Source organism: Vanrija pseudolonga, chromosome 6 (genome assembly GCF_020906515.1).
Source record: "Vanrija pseudolonga chromosome 6, complete sequence".
Lineage (NCBI taxonomy): Eukaryota > Fungi > Basidiomycota > Tremellomycetes > Trichosporonales > Trichosporonaceae > Vanrija > Vanrija pseudolonga.
This window is the reverse complement of record NC_085854.1, coordinates 2,391,406-2,406,371: the sequence shown is the minus strand read 5'-3', so window position 1 is coordinate 2,406,371 and position 14,966 is coordinate 2,391,406. Positions and strand designations below refer to the sequence as shown.

At 64.8% G+C, this 14,966-nt stretch overlaps 4 protein-coding genes across 4 annotated transcripts; 3 read left to right on the top strand and 1 right to left on the bottom strand.

Annotated features, from left to right (window-relative positions):
- Positions 1–493: 493 nt before the first annotated feature.
- 20H10.080 (NADH-ubiquinone oxidoreductase 21 subunit) lies at positions 494–1,495 on the top strand. The gene is made up of 5 exons (XM_062775286.1): positions 494–687; positions 754–772; positions 829–843; positions 892–1,028; positions 1,137–1,495. The coding sequence occupies exons 1-5, from the start codon at positions 580–582 to the stop codon at positions 1,449–1,451; spliced, it is 594 nt and encodes a 197-aa protein (XP_062631270.1). The 5' UTR covers positions 494–579; the 3' UTR covers positions 1,452–1,495.
- Positions 1,496–4,665: 3,170 nt separating this feature from the next.
- Positions 4,666–7,569, top strand: LOC62_06G008744 (uncharacterized protein; the record flags this gene model as incomplete). The annotated part of the gene is made up of 2 exons (XM_062775285.1): positions 4,666–5,260; positions 5,324–7,569. 2 exons carry the CDS (start codon positions 4,666–4,668, stop codon positions 7,567–7,569), a joined length of 2,841 nt encoding a protein of 946 aa, XP_062631269.1.
- A 182-nt stretch (positions 7,570–7,751) lies between these two features.
- Positions 7,752–9,625, bottom strand: LOC62_06G008743 (uncharacterized protein; the record flags this gene model as incomplete). The annotated part of the gene is made up of 2 exons (XM_062775284.1): positions 7,752–8,286; positions 8,324–9,625. 2 exons carry the CDS (start codon positions 9,623–9,625, stop codon positions 7,804–7,806), a joined length of 1,785 nt encoding a protein of 594 aa, XP_062631268.1. The 3' UTR covers positions 7,752–7,803.
- A 297-nt stretch (positions 9,626–9,922) lies between these two features.
- Positions 9,923–14,962, top strand: LOC62_06G008742 (uncharacterized protein; the record flags this gene model as incomplete). The annotated part of the gene is made up of 4 exons (XM_062775283.1): positions 9,923–10,266; positions 10,303–11,092; positions 11,130–14,343; positions 14,379–14,962. The coding sequence occupies 4 exons, from the start codon at positions 9,923–9,925 to the stop codon at positions 14,924–14,926; spliced, it is 4,896 nt and encodes a 1,631-aa protein (XP_062631267.1). The 3' UTR covers positions 14,927–14,962.
- Between the last annotated feature and the right edge of the window lie 4 nt (positions 14,963–14,966).

Genomic DNA, 14,966 nt, shown 5'->3' with positions numbered 1-14,966 from the left:
TCGCTGGCGGCCGTGTGCCTGATCACCGGGAACCCGGAGCGGTGTCTTCATAGCACCAGAATGCAGCTGCTTGGTAGCGCCGGGGCCGCTGGCTCCCTCCCTCCCGTGCGTGCCGTTTGGACAAGGCAGCTCAGCTGACTGACTTGTGGCATGTGTATGACCAGAAGCACGTCGCGGTCGACTAGTGATGCTTGGGGTGGTGGGCAGGCCGTAGCGCCGTGGTTCGCCGTCCCGTCTGACGGGGCGTCCGACCGGCATGATGCATGCACGAGTGAGCAGTGTGGCATGCCAGACGCGCAGACGCGCTGCACTCGATGCATGCCGCTGAGAGCACTTGGACTAGATCACGTGATCCCATCCAAGCCACGTGGAAATACCCCCGCTCCTCCGCCCGCTGCCACTCAGTCAAACCCCGACCCCGACCGAGCGCTCCGCCTGGCCGCCTGGCTGAGATTCCCGCCAGGCAGCATTGGCTGGCTGCTCGCCGTCACTCGGACGCTGCTCGCTGCTCGCTGGTGCCATCTGCATCTCGCATAACGTCGTCGTCGCGAGCTCAACCACACCACTCACACCCACACCATGCGCGGCGCCTCGATCCTCCGTAACGCCGCCCAGGCCGCCACCCAGGCCGCCGCCAAGCCCAAGCCCATGTCGGCGGACCACACGCTGTACCACTTGCAGCCTACTGTGCGTTGCGTTGACGGCCGCAGGCCGGCGTCGACACTTGGCCTTTGCACTTGCTGACACTCGCAGGGCTTCTGGAAGAAGTTCCGTGCGTAGAGAGCGCCGTTAGGATGAGAGATTGATTGTGCTAACCCGGCCCCCTAGGCGACGTTCTTGTCGGTACGTCGAGCTCGTGGACATGACGTTGTGATTCTGCTAACGCCCCAGTCAACCCCGAGATCTCGTCCGGTCTTCCCCTGCAGGACAAGCACCGCATGCCTCCTCCTGCGTCGCGCACCGAGCGCTACGCTACCCCCGCGACGGCGGCGTCGGACGTTGCCTTCAACCAGTACTACGACCGCGACGTGAGTGGTGTGGGCGTGGGCGTGTGGATCGAGCTGCGATGTCCTCTGTCGACCTGCAGCTCGTCGCACGCCGCTTCCCCCCTCCCCTGCCCCAGCTAACACCCGCAGACCCGCCGCGCATACCCCCAAACCTCGGTCGTGACGCAGACCGAGCTCTCCGAGCTGCTCCTCGCCTCGCCCACCCTTGCCGCCGTCGAGGCCCCCAAGACGGAGGTCGCGACCGAGGCGGCACCCCTGACGGCCGTGCTCGCCAAGCTGCCCGAGGGCACGGCGTTCGTCGCCGCCGGCATCCAGACTGGCTCGGCCACCGGCCTCCCGCCCACCCCCCCAAGCCTCAAGGACAACGGCAAGTGGGAGCCCAAGGCCGGCGCCTACATCCCCCGCGCGCCGTACCAGTACTTCCCTATGGTGGGATACGTTTAGAAGAAAGCTGGCAGGCGGCTGGCATTATGCATTGGATCACGCAGGTGGAGTGGGGAGGGGGTGGGGAGGGGGTGGGGAGGGGGGTGGTGAAGGGGTGAACGATGCAGGAGATGAACGAGGTGAGGGCGAGCGAGTGGCCGGCCTGCAAGGCACCAGCCCCCTCGTCTCAAGTCAACTGAATCTTGTCTGACTGGAGGGAAGAGGCAGTCTTATCGCTCAGATGACTGGGAAGGATGTGCCGCATGTGCGACATGGGTACGGCGATGGTCGTGGTGGTGGAGGTGTGGAGGAGGTGAGGAAGATGACGCAGTGGAGGAGGGTGATCAGCTGCTGTCACGGATGGATGAGGAAGCGGGCACGGCTTTGTCAAGGGCCAATGGTCGCTCTTCCTAGCGCCAGGCTGATCCAGAGGCACATGTGGTGATGCTCAAAGGTACCCACCCCACGCGACGCAGCGCGCGTTCTGCCACGGACGAGAAGCGGGAGGAGTGGCACGGCACCGCAAGCAAGTGGCATCGGGCGGGCTCTGAAAAACTACCCACTACCCAGCGACCAGGCCTCAGGCTTGCCCACGAGACGGTGCTTGGCGAGGAGTACATGGACTCCGGCAACGTGTGACGGCGGGCGTGGATGAGCGCAGCTGGCTAGTTGGCGATAGGGAGAATCAATGCTGGGCAGGGAGGGAGCTAGCTGGCCCACACCGCGGTTCTGGTTCTGGTCGCTGTCTAACTAGTCAAGGGGCTCAGCACAGCCTATACTCGAGCAATCAAACTCTACCCTCGAGCCACAAAGCTCGATGGATCAGTCTCCGTCTCCTGTTGCGTGAACGACATCGTGGACGGCCTTATCACCCGCCACGCCATGAGATGATGGAACCCGCAAAGTTCAACAGGCAGGCCAGCTCTTATCGCAGCCCACCACCGCGCGCAGCCTATCGCACCGCTCAAGCAAGCGCATCACTCAATGCACCCAAAGCGAGTCGTTCCCACGCTGCCCACTGGCTGCCACGGCATTGTCAACACGCTGCCGGCGATCCGCGCAGTGTTCTCTAGCTTAGACAGAAGGCAGTACCGGCCCTGCCTAGCCCGGATCCCACGCTTCTGAATGTTCGTCGTCGTCGTCGTCGTCGTCGTCTTCGGGCGAAGCAAGCGCAATTGAGCACTCTCTCTGCACACGTGCGAGCGACGTGCGACATGCCCGCCCCCCATGCCGCACGCTAGTCGTCAACGCAGGTTTGTAGGAACCGCCGCCAATTGAGCCCCCCAGATCGCGCTAGTCATAATCTCGAGCTATCAACCATGGCGGTACGCCAGACGCGATAAGTCAGTCGCGTCGAGCAGTCAGTCGCTGGAATGTTGGAACGCTGAATGCGTCGGGCGAGGGGTTGCGCAAGTCCGATGTCGCCATCGCCATCGCTGCGGTGCTGCTGTTTGTACTTGCGTAAACCCACCGAGGCAGACAACGACCCACGCTAGTGCGCCGTGATGCAACGCAGAAGGCAGTCACGACTCGGCGTATGCTGCGGGGCGCCCTGCGCGCGACTGTCACCCAGCGATGGCTGGTGTTTGTGCCCCACGCAAGCCTGCAAGGCATGCTGCAGAAGACGAGATGAATTCGCCATGAGCAAGCACATCACGCCGTGACATGTTCGATTGAGGGCAGTCGTGGCTGCTGCTGCGTGAGCGGGCTGAAGGCGAGGGGCACGCGCAGAGGGACGACACGGCCGCGGCTGACTTGTTTGTGTTTGTTCCTCAGTCGTCTCCGGCCCTGACAGCCACCACCACCACCACGACTCGAGAGAACAGCGCCATCAGCCTTGGCATCGACCACTACTGGCCACTGACCGACCGAGCATGTGCTCACATGCTCGCCCAGCACGTTTCCTGCACACCTACCTACACACACGCCCACGCGCACCGTTTCTCGGTTTCAGTGACATGCCATTACGGCGCTGCTTCGTCGGTAGCGTGAAACCCAGAACTTGTGTTGTTGCTGGAACAGCACCACCACCGCGGCGCTAGACCTGCCCAGACCCACCAGACCCGTTCCCACGCCGACGCGGGGCGGCGCAGCGCACCCCGCACGCCGCGTCACATCTATTGCGACATGTCGCGCGGCGCAAAGGGCCAAACGAAACCTGGAACCTGGGGCTTGTGGAGAGAGTTGGCAGAGGTTCAGGGTATCAAGGCGACGCGTCTGTCTTTTTTTTCTGTTTTTTCGTCGCGTCGTCGCGGTGCCTGCTGCTGTTCGTCGTTCGTCGTCGTCGATGCATTCAGGCCTGATGACTTGCGCCTCATGCCGCCGTCGCCGCCGCCGCCGCCCACGCCTCAATGCACAAACAAACCCCCGAGAGCAGATGCCCTTGCCATTGCCGCTCCGCCGTACCGCCGTACGCCGCCGACTGCTGCTAGGCCACTGCTCGTGCACCCACGCAAAAGTCACAACATCGCCATCACCACCTGTCACGCACACCCGCCCACCCACCTCCTGTTCTGCCTCCACATCCCGCCGGCTCGATCACCGGCTGACGCACGACTGCTGCATCTCCTCCCCCTCGAGTGTCACCCAGCCATCCGACTCTTTGTCTCCCGCGTCAAAGCCTATCGACGAGGCACGCCCAGCCCAGGAGTGTGGGTTTGTGCGCCGCTGCTGCTCGTGCGTTCCTTCGCCCTACGGTACTCCTCGACTCTGCTCGACTCGCTCGCTGCTGCTTCGCTGCCCTGCGCCGTTTGCCGCTCGACGCACGAGATCTCTCTTCCGCGCAAAGGCACGAACCACAACGACCCGACAAGAGTTTGGCCACCCACCCACCCACCCACTCGCCGTTTTGAGATCAACACTACCACCACCTTGCCTCACTTGTCCAGGTGGCATGTCGAGGGCGGCGAGTGGGTGCTACTACGCTTGTGCTTGCTTGCTACTCTAGAGGTATCAGCGTCCCCTTGGAGATTCCAGCTTGGTGACGGCGAGCATTCCAGCGACACTGAGATTGCGACTTGCCCCCCCGTGCCAGTCCCATCTTGCCGCCGCCTTGTCTCAGCCGTGTAAACATCCAACACCCGGCCCGATTCTCACGCACAACTCGAACTCGACATCTCGACATCCCCTTCTCTCTCTTTCTCAACTCGTTCTCCTGTCTCGACTCGGTCGTTTGTCGTCGCCTCGTGCCCCCCTGTCGCTGCCTGCCCCCCCGCTCGACATACCCTCCACCACCATGTTCTCCCCAGCGTATACCCGCCCACCGAAACCCCCGGGCACCCGCCGTGCTGGCCTCCGTTCCACCGACAGCCAAGCACCTCCGTTAGCCAGCAAGCATGACCTGTTCAAGCCTACTACCACCACTACCTCCTCCAAGGCCTCGTCTCCGCTAGTACCCAAATCGGCAAAGGGCAAGGTCAAGGCCGCATCGCCGCTAAAGGAGTCAACTGCCGCCGGCGATGACGACCACGACGATCAAGCCGCCAGCGACGATAGCGATGCGACTCACGTCAGCCCGCACAATAACACTCGCGCTCCCCGCCCCCTCAGTCTCATCTCGGAATCGTCGGCGCCCATGGTCTCACCCCCGCCACCGTATGGATATCGCCGCACCTCGACTGCCTCGCCCCTCGCAGACGTCAAGCGCCCCTTGGTACACAATGTCCCTCCGCCACCAGAGCCGCTCGAGTCTGGCCCGTCCTCTGTCCGCACCAGCATGATCTCTGTCGATAATGTCGACCTGGCCCTCGAAGTCGACGACGACGACGACGAGCCCGGTAACACGCTTACCCTGCGCGGTGTCCAGCGCCTCATCAAGCAACAGGAACTAGGTACGTTGTGCGCACGCGCTCGCACGGCAAAAAATGAGGAGCAGGAGCTCACGCACGGCCCAGACGCAATGGCCGACGAGATTTCAAGTCGCTTAATGCTGTACGCATCGCCCCCTCGCGAGTCCCCCCGAGCAAGCACGGCGACGAACAGGTCACCCATTGCCGAGCGGCGCCCGCTGAGCAAGTCGCCCAGCGGCGGCAGTCGCTACCAGGTCTTGTCACCAAAGTTGGGACCTCTCGACAAGACTCCACCGCACTTGCGCACTGTTCCCAGTGACCCGTCACTCGCCTTCTCTCACCCCCAGCCCCGTGCACCAAGCGACAAGCTCGCAAGAGGGCGTGATGTCCGGCTCTCAATGTTGCGCGCCGAGGAAGATGAGGCCCGGATTCTCGAGCTCGAGGACGCTCTCGCAGAGGCACGCGACAGCGAGGAGAATCAACGCAGAGCTGCCGCACGACTTCGCCGGGATATGGACAAGCTCCGCCGCCAGCTCGAGCGCGCCGAAGACGCGGCCCTGGAGCGTGAGCGCCTCGAGTATGCCCTCGCCGCCGCCACGTTAGAGATGAGCAACAGGCGCGAGCAGCGGTCGTATGGCCGATCTAACCCTATTGCCTTTGCGGTTCGCTCAAGAGGCGGCTACGACCCACCCTCGTCCGAGGAGGATGACAGAGTTGGCTGGGGCTCGACAACTTTCCCAGAGTTCCCGCGTGACCGACTCGCGCCCTTTGATGACCCGAGATACGCCCACCACCAAGAACTGTATGAGCCTTCGTCGGCGCAAGATCAGCACGGCTCATCTCAAGGCACCGAGTCTGTTCGTCACGAAGAAGTCGATCTCACCGACCTGCCCATGACGCTTCTTGACCGACCCCGGTCCCGTCCGACCGTATCTTCGGCGACCTTTCTCAGTCCGGATCGGGGGCCTTCGCGGTCGGTCTCGCACCAGCGCCTGCCGCTCACGCCTCGACTCCAGGTCGACGCCCCGTCGTCTTCTATTCGGGGCAGGAGTGACAAGGGCAGCTTGCGGCTGCGGCGCACACCTTATCCGGCCTCGCGCCCTGCCCCCAGCGAAGGCAGCTTCTCGCTGCACCGTCGTGTGCCGTCCACCACGAGCACAGGTTCTGTGCGCAGTCGTGCGAGCATTGTCACGAACAGCGGACGGAGCCAGAGCCCGCAGAGTGGCATTTCTGGGAGCCCTCTGAGCGGCATCGCTTCTCGCATGGGCAGTGTGCGCTCATTCCTCTCCGACGACTACTTGGGTGTCAGGCGATCCCTCGGGAGCGAGCTCGGCAGCAACTATGCTCCGTCACCCATGACCAACTTTAGGGATCTGGACGAGTCACCCGACGAGAATGAGGAGACGACCGAGGACGAGCACTTTGAGGACGCAGAGCAGCACCTCCACGAGGACGAGGTTCAGCAGGACTTCGAGGATGCTGGCTCCAAGATTGGCCGTCCCATCGTATACAAGACACCCGAGAACCAGCTCTCGAACCAGTTGTCTATCAGTCTCACCTCGCCCAAGGTGACCAGCAAAGGCTCACTGAGTCCCACTGCCGCGTTCGTGCTCCGCGGTCAGCTGGCCAGACACCTCGACTCGAGTGCCTATGACTCGATTACTGAGACTGGCGCTCCTAGGCGTATCCGCTGGGCCGACTGGTCGCCGCGAAGTTGGCCGAGCCCAAGCCCGCAGCCGCGCCACGTCCCTCTCCCGGGCATGGAAGACGACGATGTCCCCGTGATTGCCGTCCATCCTGCCGCCACGCAGAGGTTCCAGGTCGCCGCTCCGGGTGACACCGACTCCCCGATCCTCTCGCCTGCGCATCTCGCGCCGGCCGGCGACCCGTGGGATGAGTACTCTGACCGGTCCTCACTGCGGGCTACGCCGTCGCCGCGCACTCGGATCAAGAATGCAAAGCACCTCCGCCCGCTCGTCCTCTGCACCACGCCAGTTGTCCAGGCGCGCGACAATACTCTTGCCCTTGCAGCCCAGCACCGTCGCTACCAGTCGACCTCGGCCGCACCCACCGCCACCGTCTCGCACGTTGTGCCCATTGGCCACCGCCGGGCCCTGTCCAATGCGCCGAACCTCAACGACTACCGCATGTTCACAGGCCGCTCGCACCCTGGTCCGACGACGATCCCCGGCCGCGTCATGCACGACTTCTTCTGCCTCACCCTCCTTTTCCTCGACTACCTCGAGTGGGCTATTATTCTCTTTTGGCGTCTCTTCCTCGACATTCGCGCAGGGCCTGACTATGCTCTCGGGCCCCAGAGGCGCAACCACAAGAAGCGCTTCTACATCTGATGAACAAGCGTGTGGGTATACCCAGTTGTATCGACCTACCCCAGCCTCCAGCTATACTCCATCACCACCCAACCACCCCCACGGACCATAATAATTCTTAGTGTATGCCGCCGCGCGGCCATTGTTCCCTGTGCCACTGCAACTGCCACTGCCACTGGCGACAGCCCCTTTATACTACATAGCATACATACAACTATGCGACCTTCACCGAGGCCAATGCCTCTGTTCTAAACTCTACGCGCTCGCGCAGATCTGGCGTACAAACTTCTCCCAACGCTCAATGACCTCGACCACGACGGGTTCGTACGTCGAAATGCCGTCGTCAGCGAGCGGGAAGATCTCCTTGTGGATCGTGCCGCAGTCGGCGCACGGCTTGCGCAGCTCGTCGTACTCGTCGCCGCGCTGTGAAGCACTCCGGTCCGCCAGCTCGAGGTGCACCAGCCGCTCCCAGCGCTTGACGGCCGGGACCATGCGCGCGGTCTGCACGCCGCCCTTGACCGCGCCGGGGAGGAGCGAGCCTGGGCCCGACGGGCGGCGCTTGAGCGCGGCCCCGGAGAGGGGGAAGATGTCGCGCAGCGTCGGCGTGTGTGACTGGCACTGCTGGGTCCACTGGCCTATCCTGCGCGGCACGTTGTCCGTCCGCCCGACCTTGAAGAACGCCGTGCCCTTGCCGCCCTTTGCGCGCAGCTCGTAAGCGTACAGAAAGCCGGGCAGCTCCTGGCGGGTCAGTCGCATCTTGCCGCGCGTTACCCACCTTGGCCGTCAAGGCGCTCTCCATCGTCATACGCAGCAGCGTCTGCGTCTGCTGTCCCAGATCGGCGGGGATGTAGTCCTTGAACTCGATCCAGACGCCCGACCGGCCCTTGCGGTCGCGCCAGTAGAACCCGTCCACGGCGCACACGAGGCCCGCATGGTCCTTGCAGTACCTTCCCGTGCGCTCGGCGTCCTCGTCGTCCGAGTCGGACCGGCCAGCTAAGAACGGCGCGGCGGTCTTGACTACGCGCTTGCACGGCTGCCCGGACCGCGTGAAGCCCGAGCAGCGGACCGCGTCTGGCGGCGTGGACGGCTTGGAGAGGCGCGGGGCGGCCTTCTTCCCCTTTGGCGCGGGCGTGTGCGGCGCTGCTGGCGAAGAGGGGGGCTGGGAGTGCGCGCGCTGGTGCCGCGTTTGTGGCGGCGCGAGCCGGTGGTCAGAGCCCGACTCGGAGGGCGAGTACGAGTCGTCGTCGGAGCCCGTGAGGTCGATCACGGCGGGTTTCTTGCCCTTGCCCTTTGGCGTTGTTGCCTTGGCCTGGGAGGACAGGTTCTGGCTGCTGGCGGAGGGGTGGGATAACCGTGGCTTGAAGTGGAGTCTGGCCTGTTTGAGTGCGGGGTTGGGCTTGGAGGGGGAGGTGGGTTTTGCGGTGGCCGGTGGGGGAGGCAGGGACGAGGTCGACGACGCGGCAGTGGAGGCGTGGGACGACCCAGAGGCAGTTGAGGCATGGGACGACGACGAGGCGCCAGTCGAGCTCGCCACCGTCCCAGTGAGCCTGGACGACGGCGCTGGGACGGGTGGGAAGTCGCCGAAGGCCGCGGCAGGAGGGGTGTACTCTGCCTTTTCTCTCGGTCTGGGCGGGATAGGCGGCGGCGCGGGCACGCCGTGGATCGCCTGCGTGATCGTGTTGGTCGGGAGGGCCGAGTATGGCGGCGGTGGTGGCCTCTCAGGCAGCGGCGGGGGCTGCGATGGCCGGCGCAAGCTGCCGCTGCCGCTGGCCATCGCCATGGCCGGCATGGGCGTTATTGGCACGGGCGGGAGGGGCTTGTTCCTCAGGTCGAGCGAGGACATGGACGCGGTGAGCGAAGGCTCCGAGGCGCGGTGCTGCAGCGGTAAGCTTGCTCGTGGGCGCGGCGCTGGCACTGGCGGCGGGGCCGGCGCTGGTGTTGGGGCCGGCCATGATGGCACAGAGTACTGGTCTGGAAGCTGTGCAGGTTGTGGTGGCGTGTTGTTCGCGGGGTAGTATCCGCCGTCACTGTAGGGCTGGTTGTACAGGCCCAGTGGATACCGTGGAAACTGGGTCATGGTGTGCGATGCAGGTGACTGTCAAGACATTCGTTATTGTTGTTGTTGTTGACAAAGTGACCATCGGCGTCACCAACTCACTCCACTTTGTTCACCGCCGCCGCTGCCGACTCCGCCCAGAAGTCACGCGCGCTGATCGCCACTGGCGCGTTATTCGGCCCCTCCATATAGCGATATGTCCACCTGAGTTGTCGCTCGAAACGCGTTTCAACCTCGACATCACCATCACCAAACCCACACTGCACTCGCCATCACACACCCCTTAGCATGCGGTAACGGCCCCGGCACGCGGCGAAGATGGCAACGAGAATATCAGGACGGTTCGCGCCGCCCCCGCCACCGCACGTCGACCTGCCGACAAGCGCCCGACCCCAGATTGTCGATGAGGACGGGTTCGAGCTCAGCGACGAGCAGATTGCCGCCAAGGACGAGGGTGGGGACGTGAAGGAGGAGGAGATTGAGGTCGAGGTTGTTGAAGAGGAGGAGGAGGTAGAGGAAGAAGAGGAAGAGGAGGAGGAGAGGGACGGCGCCGAGGCCGACGACGAGGCCATCGAGGTCGATGTCGAGGTGGAGGAGGAGGTCATGACCGAGGCGCCAGAGGCTTTGGAGACGCGGCGCCCACTACTCGGCGTCTCAGAGAGGTAAGGACCATCATGACGTGCCCCACTGACGCCCAGTCTGATCCTCCAGTACTCGCTCCTCCAGACACGCCACCACCACATCAACCACCTCCTCCCGCTCGCCTTCTCGCACCCACCAGTGCCCGCACACAACCGGCCACGCCTCCGCCCCACAGGCCACAAGGCGTTTGTCTTTCCCACGCCGCCTCCTCCGTCCCAGCCGCTCCCGTCTCGCGAGTACCACGCGCCCGTGAAGCCGAAGGAGGGCAAGGAGAAGGACGAGGACGACAAAGGCAAGGAGAAGGAGAAGGACAAGCCTGAGGCCAGCGCCGCGGGCGAAACCCCCGACGCTGCGCCGACGCCGAAGCGCCGCCCAAAGAAGGCCAAAGTCATTGAGGGCGTCCAGCCGCCCGCGCACGAGATCGAGTGCATCGCGCGCGTGACCCTCCAGGTTGGGCCCGTGAGCTTCCACAACACCGAGCTGTGGATCGGCCGCTTTGTCGAGCCGCACATGAGCGGTACGGTGCGCGGACGTGTGCCGAAGGACCAGCGCCCACCACCGGCGCTTAGGGAACCGAAGGAGAAGCGACCGCGCGCATCGGTCGACGGTGCGGCGCCCAAGCGACCGCGGAAGGAGAACGCGACGCCCAGGACGCCAGCACAGCGCGCCGAGGCCGCAGGGCGGGTTGGCCGTCCTCCGGCTGTTCGCCCGCCACCGCCGGGCACACCGACACCTGGCCCGTCGACACCGGTACGCCCACCACCAGCGCCGGTGGGTGGGACGGGCCCCGTGCCCGGCGCGACGTCGAACCTGACCCCGCCGAGATACGCGTCGAGGGCAGACATTGTGGGTTGTAAGAACTTACCAGTCGCTAACCCGCCAGCCACAGACGCTTATCCAGAGAGTGAACGCCGCCGCCACACAGCACCAGTGGCTCTCAATCCTGATCCACAAGGCAGCGCGTAACGTTGCGAACAAGGACGAGCTCGCCAAGCTCGGCCGTGTCGTCGCGCGCCTCGGACGCGGTGAGGGAGTCGGCGAGGGGCCCGAGATGCCCGGCTTACCGAATGGCCCGACAATGGCGGGCTTGCCTGTTCGTCCAGCGGGATCGGTGCGGCCGGCCGCACCGGGTGCACCTGGTGCGAGGCCGCCAGTGGCTGGTGCCCCCGGTGCAGTACGGCCACCCGTTGCTGCTGGCGCGGCTGGAGCTGTCAGGCCGCCTGTCGCTGTGGCAGGCGCTGCTGGGGCCGTGAGGCCACCAGCGCCTGGCGCTGGGACTGTGAGGCCACCAGTGCCTGCTGCCGGGACTGTGAGGCCGCCGGCGCCTGGCGCACCTGGTGCCGCTGTGCGACCTCCAGTGGCGGCAGCAGGAGCACCGCCAGCGAGGCCACCCCCTGCCGCCGCCGTTCGGCCACCGACGGCAGCGGCTGGCCCTTCGACGGCTGCACCTCCTGCTCGTCCTCCCGTCGCCAGCGCTCCCCCTGCGCCCGCAGCCGCGAAACCTGCCCCCGCCGCGCCGGCTCAGCCATCAGCGGCACCAGCTCCAGCTCAGCCAGCACCAGCACCAGCACCAGCTCAGCCAGCACCAGCAGCTGCGGCCCCGGTGCCTGCTGCAGCTGCTCCCGTGCCAGCTGTGGCACCACCGGCTCCAGCGAAGGAAGACGATGCCGAGTCCGAACTCTCAGAGCTCAGCGATATCGACATGTCGGGACCGCCGCAGGAAGGTGGAGGCATCCCTCCCTGTGGCCACTTTCACTGTGATTCGTATCCGCACTGTGGCGGTGGAGAGAGCGACAGCGACAGTGACGTCGACATGACCGGCCCTCCGCAGGTTGGGGGTGGAGTAGGGCCGGAGCCAGAGCGGAAAGAGTCGCCACCACCAGAAGACGCCAAGACTGAGCCAGAAGCTGCCACTGCATCCAACTCCCAACCGCCTGCAGCGTCGGCTCCAGCGACTGCCCCGCCGGCTACTCAGCCCACCGCCGCGGCCGCTGCTCCGGTGCCAGCAGCTTCGGCGCCAGCAGCTCCGGCGTCAGCAGCTCCTGCTCCGGTCGCAGCTACTGTGACTACCACGCCAGCTAGCGCTTCTGCGGCTCAGACACCGGCGCCCGCCCCTGCTCCTGTGCCTGCGCAGGTAGAGCCGGGAGCACCAGCTACGCCGGCCTCAGCAGTTAGCCCTATCCCACCCCCTCATGCTGCCACATCTGCTCCACCTGCCACACCTGCACCAGTCACGCCCTCGCCTGCACCAAGTGCTTCGACCCCAGCGCCATATCGCCCACCCCCTCCAGGCCCAGTCCCCGGCCCACCCATCCCGGGCGTCGTTCGCCAGCCGAACGTCATCTACCCGCCCCTCCCTCCCATGAAGAACCCCGTCCCTCCTCCAAAGGTCCGCGACTATCCCCTTCCCCCAGCCTTCCTTCTGGTAGCCTTCAAGGAAGCCCCAACGGAGAAGTTTGTCATCCCGCTCGGTGCGCAGTCGTTTGTGTCCCGAATCGGAGGCGACTATGTCACTGGCCCCGCACCCCTTCCACCAAAGGCGACGCCGACACCACCACCACCACCCCCTCCTGAGGCGGAGGCAGCCCCGGTCGATCCACCATCCGAGACCGTTGAGGCTGCCCCCGTCGAAGTAAAGGTGGAGGAGCCCACGCCAGCACCGCCGAAGAAGCGCACCCGTGCGGCTATTGCCAAGGCTGCACCTCCCCCGCCTCCCCCACCAAAGCCAAAGACGCCAACACCAGAACCAGTGAAAGAGCCAACGCCTCCTCCACCACCCGTCAAGAAGGACCCGTTCGCCGAGCTCCCAGTCGTTCCCGGCATGCACCCTGCTGCCGGAACAGTCCTCATCTCGACGTTCATTCCCACCGGCGTGTGGGACAAGCCGACGTGGGACAAGTTCGGCAAGCGTCTGCCATTCGACAACCCTGAGTTTGTGGACAAGCTCAAGGCGAAGACAAACCCACCAAAGGAGACTCCACCTGAGGCTGGACCCAGCGACACTGCCGACAAAGCTGCGGTGCCAGCCTCGCCGAAGCGCAGCTTAAGGCAGCCCCAAGTTCGCCCAACAGCAGCTCCGGTGAAGAGCACGGAACGCGACTTCCTGCTCAACCTTGCTGCCGAACCTTTCCTGCCTGAGGAGGGCACACTGGAGCCAGTTACGATCCGTCTCGTTGGTTTGAATGATCATCTCTGGCGACGAGTCAAGGCGGTCGTCGAGGATGTTGAGCGTGTCGAGCTCGAGGCTCTGGCACTTGCTGAGCCGGAACTCAACAAGGCGGCGGAGACGAAGCCTGAAGCTGAGGGTACAGCTGCAGTTGACGCTGTCCCCAAAGCCGAACCGGTGCCATCGACGCCCGTTGCGCCTGCCACGCCGGCTGCGACTGCTACTCCGGCTGCGACTGCCACTCCGGCTGTGACCGCCACACCTGTGGCGGTTGCGGCCGGTGCAGCAGTGGCCACGCCAGCGACTGCTACTCCAGTCCCAGTCACACCAGCTGCTGCGCCACCTTCAACACCAGCTGCTGCGCCCACTTCAGCGCCAGCACCCTCCCCGCTCAACCTGGCCGTCAAGAGACCACCAATCAGCGACCTTGTGCGCAGCACCTTCCTCGAGCGCAAGAAGTCTCGCTTCCAGGCGCTGCTCTCGCGCGTGGCGGAACGCGTCTTCCCAAAGTTCCGCGTCGAAGGCCCACCACTCGCCGTGCTCGTCGACACGACAGCAGACAAGTGGGCACCAAAGCCGTACCACATGACCACGCGGCCCCTGTACACGCGCGAAGAGGCGCCCGAGGCGGACGAGGAGGAAGACGGCGAGGTCTCACGCGCACTCACACCCCAGCCAGTGCCAGCACGCAAGGGCAAGAACGTGGAGGAGGCGACCGTGACCTTCGAGATGCCGGTCAACCTCGACGGTCTGGATGAGCGCGTGGAGGCCGGTGCCGCGCGTTCACTTGGGCGTGGCCGCGGACGTGGCCGAGGACGCGGGACGCCCATCGTTCGGAAGACCATGCGTGGGCAGTACGGCGTCCCGTGCGAGGGATGTGCGCGCCTCGGCCTCAAGGTGTGGCGCCGCGGCCCTAACGGCCGATCAACATGTAGGTTTTCGTCTATGGGACTTAGCTGACATCAGTGTGCAACTCGTGTGGTGACAAGTTTCTGGCTGGCACCCTCGGGCCACTGCAGGCTCCCGGCGCTGCGTCGGCAAACAAGGACGCCGATGAGGACGGGGACGACGTCAAGGTTGAGGACGGTGAGGAAGAGGACGGAGAGAAGGAAGGGGAGGAGAAGGACGGCGAGAAGAAAGACGGTGAGGGGGAAGGTGAGGGGGAGAAGGACGCCGAAGCTGGCAGCCCAGCCCCTGCTAAGGACAAGGCGGAGGAGGGCGACGCGACCGACAAAGCCAACGGTTCAGCTGCTGCCACACCAGCACCTGATGCGAACCCCGGTGAGGGTACCAACGGTGATCCCGCCCCAGCAGGGGATGGCAGGCCACCGCCTGCCGCGGAGGAGCCGTCCGAACCTATTGAGGTTGAGGAAGCGGCGCCAGAGAAGAGCGAGGTAGCCAAGACGCCAGAGGAGCCCAAGGCCCTTGCGGACCCCACTACCGAAGCCACACAACCCAAGGAATCAAGCTCCGCTGTCGAGGCAGATGCCGACAAGATGGACGTAGACGCATAATCAGTAGCCATGGCACGATGAATCTGTACATCACCGCATG

Bases quoted from the DNA above. Each gene is read 5' to 3' on its own strand.
- 20H10.080 (XM_062775286.1), top strand. From the start codon at position 580: ATGCGCGGCGCCTCGATCCTCCGTAACGCCGCCCAGGCCGCCACCCAG. The intron at 1,029-1,136 runs GTGAGTGGTGTG...TAACACCCGCAG, and splicing joins ACCAGTACTACGACCGCGAC to ACCCGCCGCGCATACCCCCA.